Source organism: Lactuca sativa, chromosome 6 (genome assembly GCF_002870075.4).
Source record: "Lactuca sativa cultivar Salinas chromosome 6, Lsat_Salinas_v11, whole genome shotgun sequence".
Classification (NCBI taxonomy): domain Eukaryota; kingdom Viridiplantae; phylum Streptophyta; class Magnoliopsida; order Asterales; family Asteraceae; genus Lactuca; species Lactuca sativa.
This window is the reverse complement of record NC_056628.2, coordinates 27,287,352-27,310,655: the sequence shown is the minus strand read 5'-3', so window position 1 is coordinate 27,310,655 and position 23,304 is coordinate 27,287,352. Positions and strand designations below refer to the sequence as shown.

The 23,304-nt window shown below is 39.3% G+C and overlaps 1 protein-coding gene across 45 annotated transcripts; it reads left to right on the top strand.

Annotated features, from left to right (window-relative positions):
• Positions 1–6,464: 6,464 nt before the first annotated feature.
• Positions 6,465–9,551, top strand: LOC111895188 (uncharacterized). Of its 45 annotated transcripts, none has more exons than XM_023891290.3 (8): positions 6,467–7,410; positions 7,495–7,538; positions 7,682–7,717; positions 7,983–8,075; positions 8,200–8,268; positions 8,380–8,457; positions 8,711–8,849; positions 9,192–9,551. In XM_023891290.3, the coding sequence occupies exons 1-6, from the start codon at positions 7,254–7,256 to the stop codon at positions 8,410–8,412; spliced, it is 432 nt and encodes a 143-aa protein (XP_023747058.1). In that variant the 5' UTR covers positions 6,467–7,253; the 3' UTR covers positions 8,413–8,457; positions 8,711–8,849; positions 9,192–9,551. The 45 variants fall into 45 exon arrangements, 6 of the variants coding, with proteins under 6 accessions (XP_023747060.1, XP_052620552.1, XP_052620551.1 ...); XM_023891287.3 differs by having other exon boundaries at positions 8,349–8,457; XR_008224707.1 differs by having other exon boundaries at positions 6,483–7,221; positions 7,356–7,410; positions 7,983–8,020; positions 8,200–8,457.
• Positions 9,552–23,304: the final 13,753 nt, after the last annotated feature.

Below are 23,304 nucleotides of genomic sequence, written 5' to 3'. Positions count from 1 at the left end.
ATCAAGGATGAGGACTTCATATCCGAAGATCAAGTTATGCAGTAGCCATAGTATTGTATGATGTAGCCTATTAGAGGCATAGCCTAGGGTGAACTTGAACACCTATGTAATCATTTCAAGAAATAATATAAAACCTTTGTTTCGTTATCTGATGTGTTAAGTTGATTCGCTGCATGGTGACTTGGGAAACTGCGAGACAATACTTGGGACGAGTATGAGTAGGTGTGAATGGTAGTAGAGGCCTATACTACCGGAAGCACAGGACTCACACTTGGATCAGGGAAAGTCACAAGGTTACCAAGAAGCTAGTAATTGATTTCGTTTTATTCAAGTGTGTTGTTACCATCGTTTCGGTAATGACTAAGAAGATTGTTGATATTCCGACCCTAGTGGTCATATCGAATCGAGTCCGACTACGATGAGTATGTTGTGTGGTTCAGAGAACCAAGTTTGATGTAGCGTCCAACTTAAACCAAACGGTTGAAATCAAAGCGATCAATAGAAGTATCACACTCGTTGTCAAAGAAGTTGGTGGCTAGAAATGCCTAATGTTAAAGTGTGATTATATCACATTAGAACATGAAGGAAGGCATAGTCTGTTTTAGAATTTAACTCTAAGAGACCTAAGTCTAAGTGTTGCAACATACGATGATAGGTCATTAGAATATGACACATCGATCTATAGTAGTAATAAAAGAACTTATCTCAAGTCCGTATCCAGCAAGGATCGAGATTGTGACTTGAAGGTCATAATTTGGAGTCTAACCTGAGGTAGAGAGCAGGTGCACGATCGAGTACTCTTAAAGTCAATGAGTTTAAGAGATAGAATCGAAGGAATGTAGAAGTTATAATTATTACCTAGGATGAAGAGATGACGTATGGAGTCATTATACGACCCTGTTTCGTTGATGATTCCGGGACGTAATCATCCTAAGGGGGAGATAATTGTAACGCCCGCAAATCTGGGCTAGTCAAATTAGAGGCAATAGGGGTCGAAAACGACTTTTCGACAAAAGATTATTTAGAATAAATAATCTTAATCAAGTTGTAGAGTATGTTACAAGGTTTTCGTACATATAAAGAATGCCGAAAACCGAGTTATAACGAAGAAGTTATGACCCGTTGAAGTTTCGCGACGGGACCGACACGATACCGAGAAGCGTAAATAGTGAATTTACGATAGAGCGAGATTTAGCCTTAGAGATCTAAACGAAAGTCGTAGAATATGTTAAACTAAGAACATCGATAAAAAGAACGCCCAAATCTGACGTCGTATGAGGAAGTTATGATTTTTCTAAGATTTAGCATAGCAGTGCACAACCCGAAATCTGAATTTTAGATCGGTCGATTTTTAGCCGACGGGATCTAAATGAAAGTTGTAGTACTCGTAAATACCAATGCGTGGATATAAAGAACGTCGATAATAGAGCTCGTATGCAAAAGTTATGGACGAAGCTTAGTCCCTACTTTTCGAGCGCGGCGAATTTGATACAGTTTTGTAAATACGAGATAGAATGAGAATTAGCCAACGATGTCTAAATGAGAGTTGAAGATCTCATTAATAGGAACTCAACGGTAAAAAGACAGACAAAAATGGAGCTCGTATGCGAAAGTTATGGACGAAGCTTAGTCCCTACTTTTCAAGAGCGGCGAATTTGATACAGTTTTGTAAATCCGAGATAGAATGAGAATTAGCCAACGAGGTCTAAATGAAAGTTGAAGATCTCATTAATAGGAACTCAACAGTAAAAAGACAGACAAAAACGGAGCTCGTATGCAAAAGTTACGGATGAAGCTTGGAGACTACTTTACTATACACTTCCTATAAATACAAGGGTGAACTCCTCATATTTTCTTCACACCATAAGCCTTTCTTTCTCTCTCTAACTTCTCTCTAGCCTCCCTAAACCCCTCCCAAGTCTAGGGAACCTCCCTATCACGAGAAGAAAGCCCCGGAGCGCCCGACGGCTCCGAGAAGAAAAGCTTTCGGCTCGGAAACGCTGCTCCAGCGAAGCCCGGTTTTTAATAAAAATTCGCTGTAAGTGTGCTACGCTTACGCAATTTTTAATATAGCTTTCAAATAATTATAGGAATGTTATTAGGTCCTTAAAATAATTATTTGGGCTATTATCATGAGTTATATCGAGTATTATTAACGCTTAATAATACTCGGACTAATTAATTTGTCGCGGTTATCGTTAAACTAAACTCTAGTGGTACCGATACTAGGTTTTATCAAAGGAATATCGTTTTGAGAGTATCGAAGCGCTGTCCGAGTGCTGAGTCACCACCTACTCAGGTGAGTGCATAGTTACTTTCATCTTACACATAGATATGAAGTATTTTAAAATTACGTGCTATGTGTGCATATTGTTTGAATACTTGTTGTCTATGCTGGATGAATGATTTATACATGTTTTAAATGATTTAAACTGTATATTTATTTTATATCTACAAATATGTTGGGATAAAACATGGGTAGATGAAATAGTTGGTGAGTGATGAAATAAAATAATGAGAGATAGGTGATGATAGATAGGTGACTATGAATTGGTGATGTAGGATACTACAACCTTGTCCGACAATTTGGAGATGTAGTCATCTACCAGAGTATAGATGGCGACCACGGACTATTATAGACAACCCCGTGGAAACACCAGCAGGCTAGCAACCTGTAGGTGATGAATTACGAGTTCAAGCGATGTTGTAACTACGTATTCATGCGATGATAGTCTAACCCTTATTATGAAGTACGAGTCCAGGCGATGTTGTGGCTACGTATTCATGCGATGATAGACTAACCCTTATCATGATTTACAAGTCCAGGCGATGTTGTGGCTGCGTAATCATGCGATGATACCCTAACTCTTGCTAGACACATATTGGGGGAGTAATCCCCGGATTAGTATTGTCTATGCAATGTAGGCGATGATCCTTAGGTAAAGTTCGTAAGAACAATCATATAAGGAAATACGATGTAAGGAGATGAAAAGTAAATATGATATAAGAGATGACCCTTGAGATAATATCTTTAAGGAAGACTAAAAGAAGATAACGGGGATGGGTAATTGGGTTGATTGTTTGATTGTTTAAACATAATAACTATATTATTGTGGGTTGAAAACCCTATGTACTCACCAGGTTTCCCAACCTGACCCACTCAGTTTATTTACATCACAGGTGACGATATGAAGTGACATTACACTGAGAGATTTAAAGAGATGTAGATCACTAGTGTAAATAATTGTAAGTTCTGTTTATGCTTATGTTTCTGTATTAACAATGACATCCCAAACATTTTAAAATGAAATAAATACGTTTCTTCGAAAATGTTTTAATAACGTATTTATCGTGTTTTTCTGGGAACAAATTCCGCAACATTTTTATAAAATGAAGTACTCTGATTTTTATAAAGCATAAACAAAAATCGGTCTTTTCTGGCCGTGATTTTGGGGATGTCACAGTAAGCCCCTGGGGATTAATGGTAGGAAGGGAGAGGAATTTCTTATTTGAGGTGGAGTTCAGAGGATGCTCAATTCAAGGTAGATATTGTTAAATATGACTCGAGCATTTGGATCATGCTCATGGAGCATTTAGAGCACTTGGAACCAAATGGAGCACTTGTGGTTCATAGAGCTTGTGACAAAGGAATGGATCATCTGAGAATGGAATGGATCGTCTAACAAAGGAAAGGATCAAGTGCCAAAGGAACAAATCATATAAAAGGGAGTTTGGAGCATCTGGAAGAGGTTTGGAGCACTTGGGAGTGAGATGGAGCAACAATGAGACCTTTTTGCACCATTTTATAAAGGGTTGGGCCAAGAAGAATGTTGTTGCACCAATGACATTCCTTCTTGCTCCATGTCACTCCGTTTTGCGCCATGGGGTATCCCTCTTGCACCATGGGGTACTCCTGTTGCTCCATGGAGTATGTTTTTATGCCAAGCATGTCCTTGTTGCGCCATGCATGTTCTTGTTTCGCCAAGATGGTGATGTTTCTCCAACCTAAAAGTTCTTGTGCCAAACTTGAAGCCTGTTGTGCCATACATACACTTGTTGTGCCATCATGGCACAAGATAGACCATCTTGATCCTTGATGAGCCAAGTATGGTATGAAGTCTTCTATGATGCTCAATATTGTTCATGGATGCTCAGAAGTTGTTATTGCTTAAGGATTACACCATATTGTGCCACCATGATGGATATTGGGCCATTAGTGTTCACAATTCGCCACTAGTACATCATGATGCTCCATTATGGCACAAGGTGCGCCATCATGTGTTTTGCTGATGCTAATGACTTGTATGAGATGGAAGAATGTTCCAAAAGATGTTGCATTGCAGATTGTGATTGGTTGACACCTTTCATGGGCCTATAGGCCAATGGGCTAGGCCCAATAGGGTTTTAGGTATGATCCCTCAATTATAAATAGGGATGCATGCTAGATCATTTTGTATCGTGAATCTAGAGTGATAGGTGAATCTATGTGTAATTGTACTTGTAACCTCTGTTTGAGAGCTCTTAAATAAATAATACTCCCCTCATGCCTAAGGACGTAGGTCACCTTGACCGAACCATGTAAATATGGTGTCTTGTGTGCTTCTAGTTTTGCTTGTTATCCGTTTACTTCCTAACTGAATATTTCAAGCTTTCTATGGGTGGAAGATGTTAACGAGCTCGATTTGATATAAATTTCTACCACAAAACATTTGACGTTGGAAGCAATTTTGATGATTATATTGTGGGTCATATGAAATTTTAGAAATAACATTCTCTTTGGCTTAAAGAACACTAGAATTGAATCATTGACAGATGTGATCATGAATTTTTCTTTTAATTGGTTTGTATTTTGGAATCGAAAGCTTAAAAATAGTCGTAAGTTGTGGTTACAACCATTGTAATTATTGTTTTCTCCATTAGCTATATGCTAACGGGAGTGAATAAAAAAATCGGATGTTTGAATAACGATGATTTGGGCAATACCATATGCATGGAGAAGATGTGTTCTAGTTGAGTACTGAATGACCATATCATCCCTCCCACACCGCACCGTACCACTTCATAAGTTTAATACTTAATAATTAATAATTAATATTAAAGATCAAAATTAAAATAAATAATTATGTTTTAAATGTTATATATAATAAGGGAGTCACATGAATTATTATTGAAGAAAATGTGTTAATAGTTCAAAACCAGAAAATTAATATATATATATATATATATATATATATATATATATATATATATATATATATATATGGGTAAAGTGAATATACCCTTAAGGGTATATAACCTTAGGTACCCAAACTCACCATAATATGTTGTTTTGTATCATATAATACATTCTAATTGTCTAATGTTCTTATAATTTAACTTCTAACTTGATTTACTTCCAATATTTTTTATAAATTACACATTTATCTTTCTCTTACATAATTTTCATTTTCATCTACAATATATATAGCCTAATAAGTGTTCGGCAAAAAGATGTGATGTAAGAGAAAGATTATACGGAAATTTCGAATATCTTGAAAGTAAATCAGCTTAAGATTGAAGTTTATGAATATTATAATGAATTTATCAAACGAAACGACGTATTATGGTGTGTTCGGGTACCTAAGCTTATATACCCTTAAGGGTATATTCACTTTTCCCTATATATATATATATATATATATATATATATATATATATATATATATATATATATATGGAAAAGTGAATATACCCTTAAGGGTATATAAGCTTATGTACCCAAACTCACTATATTACGTCATTTTGTAATATATATATATACATTGTAATTGTTCAATGTTCTTATAATTCAACTTCTAACTTGATTTACTTCGAAGATATTTATAAATTTCACATTTATTGTCCTCTTACATAATTTTCATTTTTAACTATAATATATATAGCCTAGTAATGTTCGACAAAAAGATGTAATGTAAGAGGAAGATAATGGAGAAATATTGGAAATGTTGAACGTAAATCAAATTAGGGGTTGAAGTTTAAGAACATTTTAATGAATATATGAAACAAAACATTGTATTATGGTGGGTTTGGGTACCTAAGCTTATATACCCTTAAGGGTATATTCACTTTTCCTATATATATATATATATATATATATATATATATATATATATATATATATATATATATATATATATATATATATATATATATATATATATATATATATATATATATATATATTATCAAAATCAACTCATTCCATTAATAAAAAATGCGATCGGTTATTAATATCTTGACATCTAAGAAAACATGTCCTTGAAGATGTTCTTAATACATCGGTTCTAACAATCTATAACATAAAGAAATAATGAGCGATGAAGTTTCATCAACTTGCTTGACTTTTTGGGTTTTTTATGGAGTTAATTAGACTCGAAGGGGCATGAAAGTTCTATTAGCTAGGAGATATGCTCACATGGAGGATCTAATAGACCATGACCCTAGATTTTCTTTGAACACTAGAGTAACTTAAATGAAACATAACATATTTTTATATTATTTCTTCATTATATATATATATATTAAAGTTATCGTTCCTTAGCTACAGTAAATGTGCTAAGGAATTAACATAAATGGTCCCATGTTTATGTCTTTAGTTACAGTTCTGGTCATTTCTGTTATATTTTGATTTATTTAATTTCTCCGTTTTAGGTTTATTCCACCACCGCCGACCTTCTGACACTATCACCATACGTGGCTTCTGTATCTCCTCACCACCTCACCTGCCACTCCTCTTATGCCATCTTCATGATCCACCGCCTACTTCTCTCCATGTTTTACGTCTTTTCTCCCAAAGAGGGTTACTTTACCGGGGTTAAGGCACCGCTTCTATCATCTTAGTAGACAACCTTCCCAATCCATATCCACTGCTTCTTTCTTCCACAGTAAAGTTCCATCCACCGACTCCACTGCCTGCTTTCATCTGCATTTCTTTCGTCACGATCCCTTCCCTATCTGCTATTCGACTCTTCAATTCCGCCATAGCCGACGCCGACGAGTATGCGTACACCACAGACGTCTCCGACGAGTCTGCCCCCACCATTGTAGAAGCCGGCGAGCCCTAATTTCGTGTACCTTTACTTCAACTCCGGCCACATCCACATCCGACGAGTCATGCTTCGATTCCGGATACATTCAATGTCGGGTGCGATTCATTGTTAATAGACTTTGTGTGAGATTAAGGTCACCTCTTTTCTCCCCTCTCTTTTCTTCTTATGATGGTACTGGAATTCAATGCTATTGCTCAAATGAAAATCAACAGGTACAACACAACTAATTTTCAGTTTCTTACTTCCCACTATCGTTGTTGGTTGCAGCCTCAAATCAACGAACGTTCTCCTCTACCATCCTCTGTTTCAGACCCTAATCCGGGTAACCTTTCGTTCATGTTTTCTTCTTTCTCCATGTCTACTGTATGGTCTAAAGATGCATAAATTGGTGTGAAATCAAGATCAGAGACGATAATGGAAACTACAATCATCTATCATTCTTTGGGAAAGGTACCCACTTTTTTTGTTACTTTTGTAACATTTTTCATAATTTACATCATAATTTTAGTTTTTCATCATATTTGGTGTGTCAATGAGTTATGTGCCTGTCAATTACGATGATTTTGGTGTTTGTTGCTGCATTATGGTTACAGTTTTACATGGAATGTGGGAAAGAAGTTCAGTTAAAGGTAAATTTCATCTTTTTTTTTTACTTCACTGCTCTTTAGAAATTGGGTCATCTACTTTCTTTTAGTTTTTGTTTAAAGTCAACATTTCGATAGAGCTTGAGAATGACATGACATGATATAACTACCTAAAATACCCAAGAGATCAAATATGAGTTTTCCTTAAAAAAAATTGCTCCAATGGATAAATACTCATGAATCCAACGTGCTCAGATGAAAACTCTATAGTTGGAGACTGATTTTCTACTGGGTTTTTTTTTGGTATCAGGTAGTTTTGGGGATTCATGTATTTTTTCCTAATTTGAGGTTAGATTCCACTGGAATTAAACCAATCTCTCGCCCATGTTCATTTGTTCCTTTGGTAAATTATAGATTTTTATTAATACTTTCTGGTGTGTCCTTGATTTATACCGGTGTCTTATATTTTGGCTTGCTTTATGTTCTTTTCATTTAAATCTATCTGCTATAAAATTCATGATTTGTAGGATTTAAAGAATTTTAATGGGTTTCAAAAAAAGAATATCTCAATTACAAAAAATAGACGGTGGTTAAAGGTATGTATAGTCTCTTAACATAGGATTCATATAAATATGATGTCTTTTGCCCTTATTCAAGTTTTGGCTTTGATGTATAGTTCAAATTCCTCATTTACTGTCTTTCACAAGGTGACTAAGATGGAGCTTACCAGGCTGTTATAAGGCTATTTTTGTCAAATGAAGATGAAATACATCTAACGATGCAAGGTAACACTAACTCCTTCGTCAAGCCCCAACACCTATCTATTAAAAAAAAACATCTATTTTTCCATTTGCTACTTTTTTGTGTTATTAATTGTGATGTTTGTTATAACAATTTCGCAGATTTTTTTTTAAAAAATGACGACCTTGATTGAACTATTATGTGGGTGTTTGGTAAAATGCTTGAATGGTATTTCAAATATGCACCAGCTTATTGACATAGCTGTGAAAATTTGTCCATTTTTGTTGATTATAATAGGTAATGGAATTCGTAAGCCATGTCAACAGTAGACTGAAACAACAACAAATTAGTAGGTTTTCCTTTGGAAGTGTTAATGAGGTTGTTGCTTCAGCAGCAATCGAAATAACATGAGCCGTTTGCATCTGGTCAAGCTCTGGTATCATAATCTCTACTACCTTCAATACTAAATGTAGAAAAAGTTATATATTTAATAAATACAAAATAATTGAGGACGAATTTTCAATATTTTCTCCTAAATTATAGCCGTAAATTTTTACCAAGTCTTTAGTGCTTAAACTATTTAAAAATTCAATCTTATGTGATTGACCACAATGAAGCTTCTCAAAAGCATAATCACGAAATAAGGATTGAAAGTTGATGTTATTATTAAAAAAAATATTGATAATTATAACATGTTTACTATTTTACCCGTTCAACTATTTTCATCATTTGTTTCTTACCATTACCTGATGTGTATTTGTTTTTTGTTTGTTGACAGATTTGATGACATAATGAAAGTATAAACAAACATGGAATACAAGGTGCACATTGACATCAGAAGGAAAAGAGAGCATGAAGGAAGTAACTCATGTAGCTTATGTCTCTTCAATATCACCCTGCAACTGGTGGAAACAGAAACAGAAGCAGAAGCAGAAGCCGAGAATGTGGATGACTCGCCTACATTTTGGACAGCATGTCCTTACTGTTTCTACATGTATAAGTATCAAAGGGTCTATGCAGAGTGCACTATTTAACCAGATGGGGAGGGTTAAACTCCAATGTTGAATCCAATTATTGACCACCTGATTGATCAAATAAACAAATAGATGATCAAATAACATTTACAAAGAACAAACAACGGAAAAAACTGTAGCATCCGACAATGGAAAAAACTTTAGCATCCGACAACGGAAAAAACTGTAGCATCCGACCCCCGCAACGCGGGGGTTCCCCATCTAGTTCTTATTAAATTATTATTTTTTAACCAAAATCTCTTTTCTAGAATTTAGGGGACCACATTTAAACTTTTTTTTTAAACGCTAGAATTATATTAAACTAACAAGACGTTGGTAAAAATTACATCAAAGTACAAACTAAAATGGGGTTCTGAAACCACATAAGTTCAACGTAATTTAACTTTAATACACCTATTAGAATTATGTTAACTTCACGTAAATGTTAAGTTATATTATAATCTTTAATCTTTATTGAAATATATAATATTATATTATAACTTCCCGTAGATGTTAACTGTAATGAACTTATCAACAACTTTAGTTTCCTCTCTAATATCGACAAATATAATCTTGACTTCTTGAACTCAAAAGGGTCGTCGACTTTATGAGCCCCGCCCAACATTATAAATCGTTGTTTCCAGAAGTGGTTAAAAATGGTGTCCAAGTTGAACGAGAGATGCAAAATGGGGTTTAAGAAGTGATAGAAATATTGAAAGTTTGGCGAATCAATGATTGTTCTGTTGGTTTAAAAATATGATTTATACTTTATTTTTCTAGAAAAATGTATCTTTGTGTCTTGGACCGTAAACAGCTTGGTGTTTACGGCCGTATACGTGTTTACGGTTGTGTTTACGACCGTTAACTCATTTACGACCCATGTTCCCCTTCTATATATATAGGTGTTAGGGGTGAGGAGTAAAAAATCGATGAACGTGTGAGACATAGACTAGAGAGAGAGAGAAGAACAAGTGTGTGTTAGTGTGTGTAAATCTCTTGTATCCGGATGATCATTATATTCATTAATACACTGAGATTCATCATCTTCTTCTTCTCCTTCTCTTCTATTTGATCTGACATCATCCGTTTGATTGAGATTCCGCACCATCAAACGGATCTGACTGATACACAGACAGATTGGGGACTTACAATTGGTATCAGAGCTTGGATTGTATCAGTCAATTTTGTCAGATCTGGAGCTTATCTGATCTTATTTTTGAAATATTTTTGCATTTTTGGATAGATCTCTGAAAAATAAGGGGGGTTTGTTCTTCGCGTTTTTGATCGAGGTTTGGAGCAAAAAGGGACAAAAATCGCCGTTTTTCACGTAATCTGCGAAAAGTTTACGGCCTTTGAAGGGTTTACGGTCGGAGGTTACGGCCAGAAATTGTTTACAGTCGCCGGAAACTGTTTACGGCCGGAAACTGTTTACGGTCGCCGGAGTTTACGGCCGGTGGTTTGCGGGCGGCGGTTTAGGCTCTGACGACTGAGGCTCGGCGGTTTGCGGCCTCGGCTCGTTGGACGGCTTAGTGGTAGACGGCTGGGGATCGAACCCGGGACCTCCAGACCAACAACACTCACCCCTTACCAACTCGGCTAGCAAGTCTTTTGTGTCATCTCTTCGAAATTTAAAACTTAACCTGTTCTTTTCGGTTCCTAATTTTGCAAATTGACACTTTTAACCCTAAAAATAAATTTCTTTCATTTTTAAATTTCATTTTCAACCAAAATTTTAGCTTTTAATTTTTAAATTTCTAAATTGACTTTTTATTTAAAATTTTGACTTTGACGGTCAAGTTTGACATTTGACTTTAAACTTTTACTTTTTCGTTTAATTTTTAAATTTTCAAATTTAGCAATTCGGTTTGACTTTTAAGTTTGACTTTTCAAGTTTGACTTTTGAGTTTGATTTTTTAAATTTAACTTTCAAGGTTGACTTTTGAGGTTTATAGCCAAAGGGCATTTTTAAATTTAAGTTTGACGTTTAAGTTTTATTTTGGCTTCGAGTTGTGCTTTTAATGGCTTTTAAGGTCAACGAGGGAAATGAAGACATGAAAGAGAATCGTCAGGATATGTTAAGACAAAATTTTAACATGTTCAATTATATCCTTGGAGAAACCTTGGAAGCTCAGTTGCAGCGATTTACCACACTCACTACTGAGATGAATATAGTTGGGATCTTCTTGACCAAATCTGAGATAAACAAAAAGCTACTAAATTCACTTCCGAAATTGTGGGATATGAACGTAGCTGTCGTCAAGAAGACAAAAGATCTCAATCGTCTTAGTATTGTTGATGTAATTGAAGAGCTTGATGCTTTGAAATGTGGAAAAACAATGAGTTCCACAAACATCTCGGCTAATGAACTTTCATGTACTTCATCTTTTGAAGATACGATTAAAATTCTTTGTGAACATAATGATTTGCTAAAAAGGGAAGTCGAGGACCTAAAATACGAAGGATATCAGCTTAGGAAAGGACAGAAACCCCTGAAGGCTGAATTAGAAGCAAAAACCAAAGACTTTAGGAAGCTTTAGGAAGAGTATAGCAACAAGTGTAAAAATTATGACTATATTAAGAGACAACTTGCTGCTATAACTGAAGAACTTGACACTTTGAAAATTAAGTGTGGAAAAACAGATGTTAGTTTCAAAAATTATACTGCGTCAAGTCAGACAGTCGAGTCCTTATTTGAAACCCAATTAAAATTCAAAGATAAACAAAAGAAGGGTCTAGGGTATGATAGTGTTCCTCCACCTTTCAATCGTAACTACACATCCATCCCTATGACACAGGAAGAAATTGACATGGAGGCAATCTTCAATATGGAAAACCAACTGGATTTGTGTCAGGAGGTATTCAGGTTGAAAATACTAATGTTTCTACTTCATGTGTAGGTAAAGTGGCAGAAGATGTGAACAAGGAGAACACTACTGAACAAACCAATGACTCTTTGAACTCAGAATATGTTGCTTCGAATTCTGTTACTCTTAACAAACCTGACGTTTAGAAATACATGCCACCAATTCCAGCGTAATAGAGTGCTTGTTGCAAGTGTGCATGTGGGATCAACAAGAGACAAGGCATTGATACGCCACTAGGGACAGGAAGAAACAACTTCACAGTGAAGAAAAGGACATGTTTTCACTGTGGAACACCTGGACACATTGCCTGAAACTGTCCAAATTGCGCATATGTTCCTTACTGCACACAAGGATGGCAAAAAGCGCCAAGTGGGAGATACATCAAAAGAAATCCTTCCACTTCACGTTCAGTCAATGGTGACTGGAACGCGACGAAGGCCAAGAATCAAACCCATAAGGCAAAGAATCTGAATCCCAAGGGTAAGAAGGGAATGTCGGCCAAGAAGCCCAATCCAAGAGATGCTCCGGTGAAACAAAGACCGGTTAGGTCAACGTCATATCGGAAGCCAACTACAGGTTCAAAAGCAAGTACCGAGCCACCCATCCGATCGAAAAAGAAATGGGTTAAACCTGACTACAGATGGGTTCCGAAGGTTCACTCTCCCAAATCTCCTAATGCTTCTAACGTTTCTACATCTTCTGTTTGTGATAAGCAGGATATGTCATGGGAGAGAGTATCGTGAAAGGATGAAAAAGGTCGACCCAGTTTCAAAATGGACTGGGTTCCAAAGACCAACTTATCTCGTTCTGTGTCGGAGCAGCTATGGAGGCATATCATCAAACTTCGGTTTGTTGGTAGTGGCTGTTCCTGGTACATGATAGGAGACATCTCTTAACTGTACAACACTCAGAACATTATTTGAGAGTATGTATCCTTTACGGGAAGGGAAGAAAGGAAGGGATCACTTATGGGGTTAGTGCTTAACGATGTGAAGAATTTTTGGATCTGTTCTGAGATTACGCGTGCTGTTCTCAGACCTTTTGGATGCAAATTCAATCGGTGACTTATGGTTTGAATTTTCTTCTCTATACTCCTGAGTTTTTCTTAAGCTGATTCGTTTTAAAGACTAATTTTTGTTTTTATGATAGTTTAAATTTGCGCATTTACTTTCGTTTCTCTCCTATGTACAAATTTAGGGGGAGAAATAAAAACAAAACAAAAATTAGAAAATTTTAATTTAAAAAAAAATCCAAAAACATTAGAAAATCAGAAAATCAAAAATATGGTGTTAATGGAATGTGCTTGCAGGAGATGTTTTGGGAAGTGATATCATCATGTGATAACATGCAATCTGAATCTGTGTAAGGGACTGAATCTGAATTGTCTAGGCTCTGTGTTTGATGCGCTGGTAGGCACGAAAGATTTAAAATGGACTTGACTAGGCATATATGTGACAACCCGATATTTCGAGTCAATGTAATGTAAAACCGATCAAATTTAGGTCAAAATGTAACCTTCCTAAAATCTTATTCGGATTAATTAAAGTAATAGAAATCATATCAAGGTTTGCGTACATAAAAAGAACGTCCAAATCTGACTCCGGATGAGGAAGTTATGAAATTTTGAAGAAATTCCTTAATCACGTCATTTTAATAAATAAATAATAAAAATAATTTCGGAATTAGCCAACGGAATCTAAACGAAAGTCGTAGATCATGGTCTCACCTTCGCGAGGATATAAAGAACGTCAAAAACGGAGTTCGTATGAGGGAGATATGAATTTTTGAAGTTTATTTATAATAAATATGAATTTAAATATAAATTCCCGGTAATATCCGAAGGGGAGTCATCGGATTGGACCGAAGTACGCCCTGCGTACCTTCGTACGCCCCGCGTACTGAGATCGAGGGTCTCGGATCGTCCACGTCGCACTATCCGAAGAGTTCTAACCCGTCCGACCCGTCCGAAGCTCCGACCCGTCCGACCCGACGTCCCATCCGACCCGGCGTCCCATCCGACCCGCGTACCCAGCAACCCGTCCCATCCGAACCGAGGCAGTCGAGGCTTCGGTCATGCATGACGTACGCGTACGCGCTGCGTACGAGCGTACGCCCCGCGTTCGGAGGCGGTTCAGCCTTCCTATAAATAGGATGCGAGGCTTTCCGAAAATGTTGCTCATTTCTCTTCTCTCTCTCACAACTTTGTCTCGTTTTCCGTGCCCGTTATAATCCGAAGCTCTGGTCTTTTTGCTCAAGTCCCGAGGGTCGATTTTACTCCCGAGATTCCCGAGAATCCCGAGAAAAATCCGTTTCCTGAGACGAAACTCTGTCCGGTTTTCCATCTCGCTTTCTTCAATCAATCAAGTGAGTTTCATACCCCTTAATCAACCTGTTAAATATTCTAAATGCGTTTATATGCTTTCAAAGGGGGGGAATACAAGTTAAATACTTATAGTTATTGTTTCAATCACATATGATTGCTCTAATCACATGTGATTAATAACTAGGGAAATCAGTGGTTTTATCACTATTCAAACTATATATCAAACTGTTTTACTTCTAAATGTTTTCCAAACCCATTTACTTTTCGAGTTTACACTGCAACTGTGATTTAAGCAAATGTTCCTTATACTTAAACTGTTTTAATCAAATCTACGCCTTCAAATTGTTTTATAGATTGACATCAAGTCAATCTTTCTTTAATAAAATATACTTATGTTTCAAATGTCTTATAAACACTTATTTATGTTTTTAAATTACAAATTGCATGCCCGTATATGTATAGACGTATAAATAATGTTTAAAGGGCTTAGGAAGGCTATCCACCTTGTTTCCTTTTCCTCGATTTGGATGTGGTCTGATAGGATTTTGGGTGACCATCCGAAGGTCGTTTCCATATTAATTATATACCAAATATACATATATAGACATAAAAGTACTTCCATAATCATACGTACTAAACACACTGTTAACAAGTTACCATCGGGGTAACACAAAATCATACTATTACAACTGTTAGATCAATGAGTCAGTTCATTCATGAGTCTATACTAGGAAGGGAATATATACAACTATACTAGAACAAGAAACATTTCATCACACATGCAAGAATACGATAACAAATGTGATCCACTGTATCGGAGCATGCCTTAAATGTCATGGCCCGAGTTGTAGCCAGAATTCTCTTGGAGGGAGAGCGTTGAGTTTGCGTATAGATCTATACTGGATTGACTATCCTACACCTTGCTGCTAGCTACAGCCGGACCTGCAGGTCTGCGGGTGCCAAACGTCATTCCGTTATTACGACCGTTCTTTATGTCGTTGTTATCAGTCGATAGTATGGTGCAATTATCACATTATACCTTAATATAAATCCGGTTTAAGGTAGTAGTAATTAGTACAACAGTAGTTCTTATTATACAAAACTACAGTACTACAATGATTTACCCATTACATACTTTGGTGATAATCTCACTTAAGCATTAATGTACAAACTATATTTTATCAAATGATAGTTATACTTGGGTAATCACACACTTTTACAACATACGAGTTTACAAAACAGTTAAGCCTTGGTAGAAGGTTACTATTATAGAAAATATAGGATTTTCTGAGAGATTCAAACTTTTGCAAATACTTTTAAACATTTATTTACATTTTTACAACTTATACATTGGGACAAGTTCAAACGTTTTTGACAATGAACATTGACACTAAAATACTTATGAACTCACCAGCTTAATGCTGATAAACTCTTTCAAAATAACTTGTATTCTCAGGTCATCAGTAGACAGGTACCGATGCCAGCCTTTGAGATGATGGAGCATACTCAAGACTCATCATTTTGTTATTTTGATTTACGTTATATTTTTGGTGTCTAAAATTTTACAGAACACACATGTATTAAATTGATATATTTAATGCAATGGATGATGTTGTTTGCCTATTTACATTTACTGTGTTGTGATTACCTTACATGACGTCCTCCGCCCCAGAACGTTTCCGCCGTTCTTGGTTTTGGGGTGTGACAGATTGGTATCAGAGCATTGTTTATAGTGAATTGAGTATATCAACCCATAAAAGATATACTAAACTATAAACCCATTAGGGATTAAACTCTGACCAAGAGTCTATACTTTAAATAATAAAATATTTAACTAAGTATACTAGTCTGCATTCATACTAAAATAAGTGTCACAATGACAAGAACAAAAGTATTACGATTGTTAAATATCACAAGTAAGCTCGGGGATGTATGGTCAGTCCTGGGAATGGCATAGCCTGATCAACTATGCTGATCCTAGGAGTGATTAGCACATGCCTTAGAATGGTTGTGATAGATTAGCAAGTCTAAGAACTTACCAACAATACCACAAGAAGATCAATAGAACTTAAACTTAAAATACTATAGGAGTATTTTGCGCTACTAGTTACACGTATACCATATTCTTATCCCTCTATTCTCGCATAGATCTTGATGGCTAGATATCCATCATGGCGACCCGTACTTTCCCAATGAAGGCAATGCCGGGTGGATCGATGAAGGGCCCGAAGTTGATCATCCAATCCCTTTGGATGATCACCTCGCAGAAGGCTTTTCAGATGGGTCCGACTCCGAGCCTGAAGTTAACAACCTACCGATTGTAGGTCAAGCCCCGAACAACAACCCTCGACCAGCGTTTCCAGGTCCTACACCCATGTGGGCAAAACAACCTGAACCGCTGGAGTGATGATCAGGGTCAACCCTTACCATACTTTGGGGACCGAACCTTTTACAACGTCAGCGATGGTGGCTCTACTGACCGAGCTCTGCCTGTCATTATCCGCAGAATAGCTCGTATTGTCGAGCAAGGTAGAGCAGCCGTCGACCGGGTCATAGAGATTGATGCCGACTCAGGTGTCAACACAGTCAGCATCCGCCGTCTTGAAGAAGACATGGAACGGACCCGGAGGACAAATAAAACCCTGCTGTAGCAGTTGGCTGCTTCACGAGCTGAAATATTGGAACTTCGAGCTCGTCAGAGGACTCAGGATCGACCCATTCAAGAAGTGTTTCGTCAAGTATCCGACCGCAGTACTCGCCCGGGATTTTCCCATCGCCGTTGGTTGATGTCTAGTACAGCTCCGTCTTTTAATTAAAGTATAGCCTTTAACATCTGTGCTCCAAGTAGCGCTAGTGTGTAAAATGTTTCTAACTTCCGTACTCAAATTTGAAATCTAAGGGCTGGCAAACTTTTCTTTATGGTATGATGTATGACCTACTGTTAGGTCGATTTTCCCTGAACTTATTACATCAGTAATACCAGTAAATTTTTGAGATCTATCTATCTGGGGAAAAATCTATACACTTGTACTTTCCCGCTAATAATGCTTGTTGTGGTTTCAAGCACCCTTTCAACTGTTGGACTATGTTTAGTTAGTCCATGTGTCACTCTCGCGTTGCTTACAAATTGATTCTTACCATCTTTCTTATCTTTTTAAACTTTCAGCTGAAGGATGCCTCCTCGCAAGTCTCCCAGGAATAGGAATAATCCTGCACCTCCACCACCTCCTCCGCCTCCGGTCATCGATACTGTAGCCCTGAATGCTGTCGTAGCTGCAGCAGTGGCAACTGCCATGGCTCAGTATCACTCTTCTGATGCCAGCAGAGGTGGAACCCCTGTGGAATCTATTCCGATCGAAATCCCTGTGCGCTCAAGGGAGTGCTCTTACAAGGATTTTACAAACTGCAAGCCGAAGCCTTTCTATGGCACCGGCGGAGTCATTGCTCTCTCGCAGTGGTTCGAGAAGACTGAATCAGTCTTCGAAATCTGTTCATGCCCTGCTGCGTGCAAGGTGAAATATGCCGCCTGCACCTTTGAGGCTAAAGCCCTAACGTGGTGGAACGGCCACATCAAAGCCCTAACTCTCGTCGTAGCCAACGACCTGGGCTGGGAAACAATGAAAGACCTCATGACTGAGGAATACTGCCTGAGGGGCGAGATCCAGAAACTGGAGCAGGAACTCTGGAACCTGTCGATGAAGGGCACCAATGTGGTCGCTTATACTGCCCGATTCAGCGAGCTGGTGGCCCTCTGCCCCAATATGGTTCCCACCGAGGGGAAGAAGATCGAGAGGTACATATGGGGACTAGTGCCTCCGTATCAGGGGAATGTGCTAGCGTCAAACCCCGCTACCTTCGACAGTGCCAAACGATTGGCACAACGACTCATTGACCATGGAGTCAAAACCCCTGCAACCACAACCACCCTAGCCATCCCGGAACCCTCCAAACCCGCCGATACTAAGCGGAAATTCTGGGATGAAAGGAAGAAGCAGCAGGCTGCCAAAAAGCAGCAACTGGTGGCAATTCATGCCGCAGTGACCCCTACTGCTACTACTACCCCGGTTAGTCGGTATGCTGGAAGTTCGCCCAAGTGCAACAAATGCAGCTACCACCACAACGGCCCCTGCCGTGAATTGCAGTGCTCTAACTGCAACAAGAAAGGACACACCGTCCGATTCTGTAAGTTCCCGGCACAACCTATCAACCAAGTCCCTGGCTCTGGCGCGAGCCCAACCTGCTATGGATGTGGCGAAGCAGGCCACTTTAAGAGGGACTGCCCCAAAGCGAGGAATGCTGGAGGAGCAGGGAGGGTACTAGCTATTGGCCACGGGGAAGCAGTTGCTGACCCGACAGTGGTGACCGGTACGTTCCTCCTCGATAACTCCTATGCATGCATTCTATTCGATAGTGGAGCGGAGCGAAGCTTCGTAAACCATAAATTTGCTCGCATGCTTAATCAACCACCGCACGCACTCAAAGAACTATTTACAGTAGAAATGGCTAATGGAAAAACTGAAAATACGAGTAGCATATACTTAGGTTGTACCCTAACCCTAGACAACCATTCATTTCCAATCGACCTCATGCCAGTCTCAATAAAAAGTTTCGACGTCATCATTGGCATGGACTGGTTAAGCCTTCATCGTGCCGACATCATGTGCTTCGAGAAAGCAGTCCGTCTAAACTTCCCGTCTAACGAAACTCTTATAGTCTATGGCGACAAACCCGGTGCAAGCCTTCGCATCATATCAAGTATTCAAGCACAGAAATACCTGCGTAAGGAATACCACGCATTCCTTGCTCACGTCGTCGACACGAACCTAGAAACGAAAGAACTAAAGAACCTCCCAGTAGTGAGCGACTTCCCCGACATTTTCCCAGAAGAACTACCCGGATTACCTCCGCAACGACAAGTCGAGTTCAGAATCGACTTAGTCCCAGGAGCTACCCCGGTAGCCAAGTCGCCCTACCGTTTAGCACCAGCCGAGATGCAAGAACTCTCTGGTCAACTTAACGAACTGCTCAGCAAGGGCTTTATAAGGCCAAGTTTCTCACCTTGGGGAGCACCGGTCTTGTTTGTTAAGAAGAAGGACGGATCCTTCCGTATGTGTATTGACTACAGAGAACTCAACAAACTGACGGTCAAGAATCGTTATCCTCTACCACGCATAGATGATCTATTCGACCAACTGCAAGGGGCGAACTATTTTTCTAAGATTGATCTGAGATCCGGATATCACCAGTTACGAGTGCTAGAGGAGGATGTGCCGAAGACCGCCTTCCGAACTCGTTACGGACATTACGAGTTCGTGGTGATGCCATTCGGATTGACCAATGCGCCCGCAGTCTTCATGGATCTGATGAATAGAGTATGCCGACCCTACTTGGATCAGTTCGTCATCGTTTTCATTGACGACATCCTAATCTACTCCCGAAGTAAGAAAGAACATGGCGATCACCTGCGACAAGTTCTAGGGACATTACGAAAAGAGAAACTTTATGCGAAGTTCTCAAAATGTGAATTTTGGATCCGAAGAGTCGAATTCTTAGGACACGTGGTAAGAGAAGAGGGAATCCACGTGGACCCATCCAAAATTAAGGCCATTGAGAACTGGTCAGCACCGAAGACTCCTACAGAAATTCGTCAATTTCTAGGTCTCGCTGGCTACTACCGCAGGTTCATTCAGAACTTCTCACGAATAGCGAAGCCTCTTACAACCCTAACCCAGAAAGGTGTGGCCTTTGACTGGGAAGAGAAACAAGAAAGAGCGTTCCAAACGCTCAAACGAGCCTTGTGCACCGCACCAATACTATCCCTTCCCGAAGGAATAGAAGACTTCGTAGTTTATTGCGATGCATCAAACCAAGGACTCGGATGTGTTCTGATGCAGCGAGGTAAGGTCATCGCCTACGCCTCAAGACAATTGAAGACACACGAGGTTAACTACACGACCCACGATCTTGAACTAGGAGCAGTAGTGTTTGCTCTGAAGATCTGGAGACATTACTTGTATGGAACGAAGAGCACTATCTTTACCGACCACAAGAGTTTACAACACATTTTCGATCAGAAGGAGCTCAACATGAGACAACGACGGTGGGTCGAGCTACTCAGTGATTACGAATGCGATATTCGTTATCATCCGGGTAAAGCCAACGTAGTAGCAGACGCCCTAAGTCGGAAGGAATATTCTGGTCGCAAAGTCAAGTCATTATCGATAACCATCCATTCACACCTGACTAAGCAAATTCAGGCGGCTCAACTTGAGGCCATGAAATCTGAAAATGTGTCAAGTGAATCCCTTAGAGGAATGGACAAGAAATTAGAAGCCAAGGGTGACGGAGCTTTATATTTCATGAACCGGATCTGGACTCCGAAACATGGTGGCTTCCGAGACTTGGTCATGACCGAGGCGCACAACACTCGGTATTCCGTCCACCCAGGTTCAGATAAGATGTATCTGGATCTTAAGAAGCTATACTGGTGGCCTAATATGAAAGCAGAGATTGCTACCTTCGTAAGTAAATGCCTTACTTGCGCAAAGGTTAAGGTCGAGTACCAGAAGCCCTCTGGGTTATTGCAGCAACCAGAGATCCCGGAATGGAAGTGGGAGCGGATCACTATGGATTTCATAACCAAGTTGCCCAAGACAACGGGTGGACTTGACACCATATGGGTCATCGTTGATAGATTGACCAAGTCTGCACACTTCCTGCCTATCAAAGAAACCGACAAGATGGAGAAGCTTACGAGAACATACATTAGGGAAATCGTACGGCTACATGGTGTACCTATGTCCATTATCTCCGATAGAGATAGTAGGTTCACCTCAAGATTTTGGCAATCACTACAACATTCCCTAGGAACGAGGCTGGACATGAGCACAGCCTACCATCCTCAGACCGACGGACAGAGTGAGAGGACCATCCAAACTCTAGAAGATATGTTGCGAGCCTGCGTGATTGACTTTGGGAAGGCATGGGATACTCATTTACCCCTTGTCGAGTTTTCCTATAATAACAGTTATCACACGAGCATCAAGGCTGCTCCATTTGAAGCTCTCTACGGCCGTAAGTGCAGATCCCCTCTGTGCTGGGCTGAGGTGGGTGATACCCAATTAGCCAGGGGGCAAACTTCCGACAGTACTCTCACCGGTCCGGAGATCATTCGGGAAACAACAGAGAAAATCGTTCAGATTCGTGAACGATTGAAAGCCTCTAGAGACCGACAGAAGAGCTACGCTGATAAACGAAGGAAACCTTTGGAATTTCAGGTGGGAGACCGAGTCCTCCTCAAAGTCTCACCCTGGAAGGGCTTGATACGCTTCGGCAAGCGTGGGAAGCTTAATCCGAGGTACATAGGGCCTTTCGAGATTCTTGCAAGAGTCAGCCCCGTAGCTTACAAACTCGAACTACCAGACGCACTTCGTAACGTACATTCTACATTCCACGTATCTAACTTGAAAAAGTGTCTATCCGACGAGACTCTCGTAATCCCACTCGACGAGATCGAAATCAACGAGAGCCTCAACTTCGTGGAAGAACCTATAGAGATCATGGACCGTGAGGTCAAGCAGACAAAGGAAAGCCGTATCCCTATCGTGAAGGTTCGTTGGAATGCCAAGCGAGGACCGGAATTCACTTGGGAACGTGAGGATCAGATGAAACTGAAATACCCTCACCTTTTTGCTTAGTTATTTGTAAATTCTAGCTTGCTTAAAATTCTAATTTCGGGACGAAATTCCTTCTAACGGGGGGATGATGTGACAACCCGATATTTCGAGTCAATGTAATGTAAAACCGATCAAATTTAGGTCAAAATGTAACCTTCCTAAAATCTTATTCGGATTAATTAAAGTAATAGAAATCATATCAAGGTTTGCGTACATAAAAAGAACGTCCAAATCTGACTCCGGATGAGGAAGTTATGAAATTTTGAAGAAATTCCTTAATCACGTCATTTTAATAAATAAATAATAAAAATAATTTCGGAATTAGCCAACGGAATCTAAACGAAAGTCGTAGATCATGGTCTCACCTTCGCGAGGATATAAAGAACGTCAAAAACGGAGTTCGTATGAGGGAGATATGAATTTTTGAAGTTTATTTATAATAAATATGAATTTAAATATAAATTCCCGGTAATATCCGAAGGGGAGTCATCGGATTGGACCGAAGTACGCCCTGCGTACCTTTGTACGCCCCGCGTACTGAGATCGAGGGTCTCGGATCGTCCATGTCGCACTATCCGAAGAGTTCTAACCCGTCCGACCCGTCCGAAGCTCCGACCCGTCCGACCCGACGTCCCATCCGACCCGGCGTCCCATCCGACCCGCGTACCCAGCAACCCGTCCCATCCGAACCGAGGCAGTCGAGGCTTCGGTTATGCATGACGTACGCGTACGCGCTGCGTACGAGCGTACGCCCCGCGTTCGGAGGCGGTTCAGCCTTCCTATAAATAGGATGCGAGGCTTTCCGAAAATGTTGCTCATTTCTCTTCTCTCTCTCACAACTTTGTCTCGTTTTCCGTGCCCGTTATAATCCGAAGCTCTGGTCTTTTTGCTCAAGTCCCGAGGGTCGATTTTACTCCCGAGATTCCCGAGAATCCCGAGAAAAATCCGTTTCCTGAGACGAAACTCTGTCCGGTTTTCCATCTCGCTTTCTTCAATCAATCAAGTGAGTTTCATA

Coding starts and splice junctions, on each gene's coding strand:
- LOC111895188 (XM_023891289.3), top strand. CDS start 7,254: ATGATGGTACTGGAATTCAATGCTATTGCTCAAATGAAAATCAACAGG. Junction 7,539..7,681: donor TCTATCATTCTTTGGGAAAG/GTACCCACTTTT, acceptor TTATGGTTACAG/TTTTACATGGAATGTGGGAA. Junction 8,076..8,199: donor CATGTTCATTTGTTCCTTTG/GTAAATTATAGA, acceptor CATGATTTGTAG/GATTTAAAGAATTTTAATGG.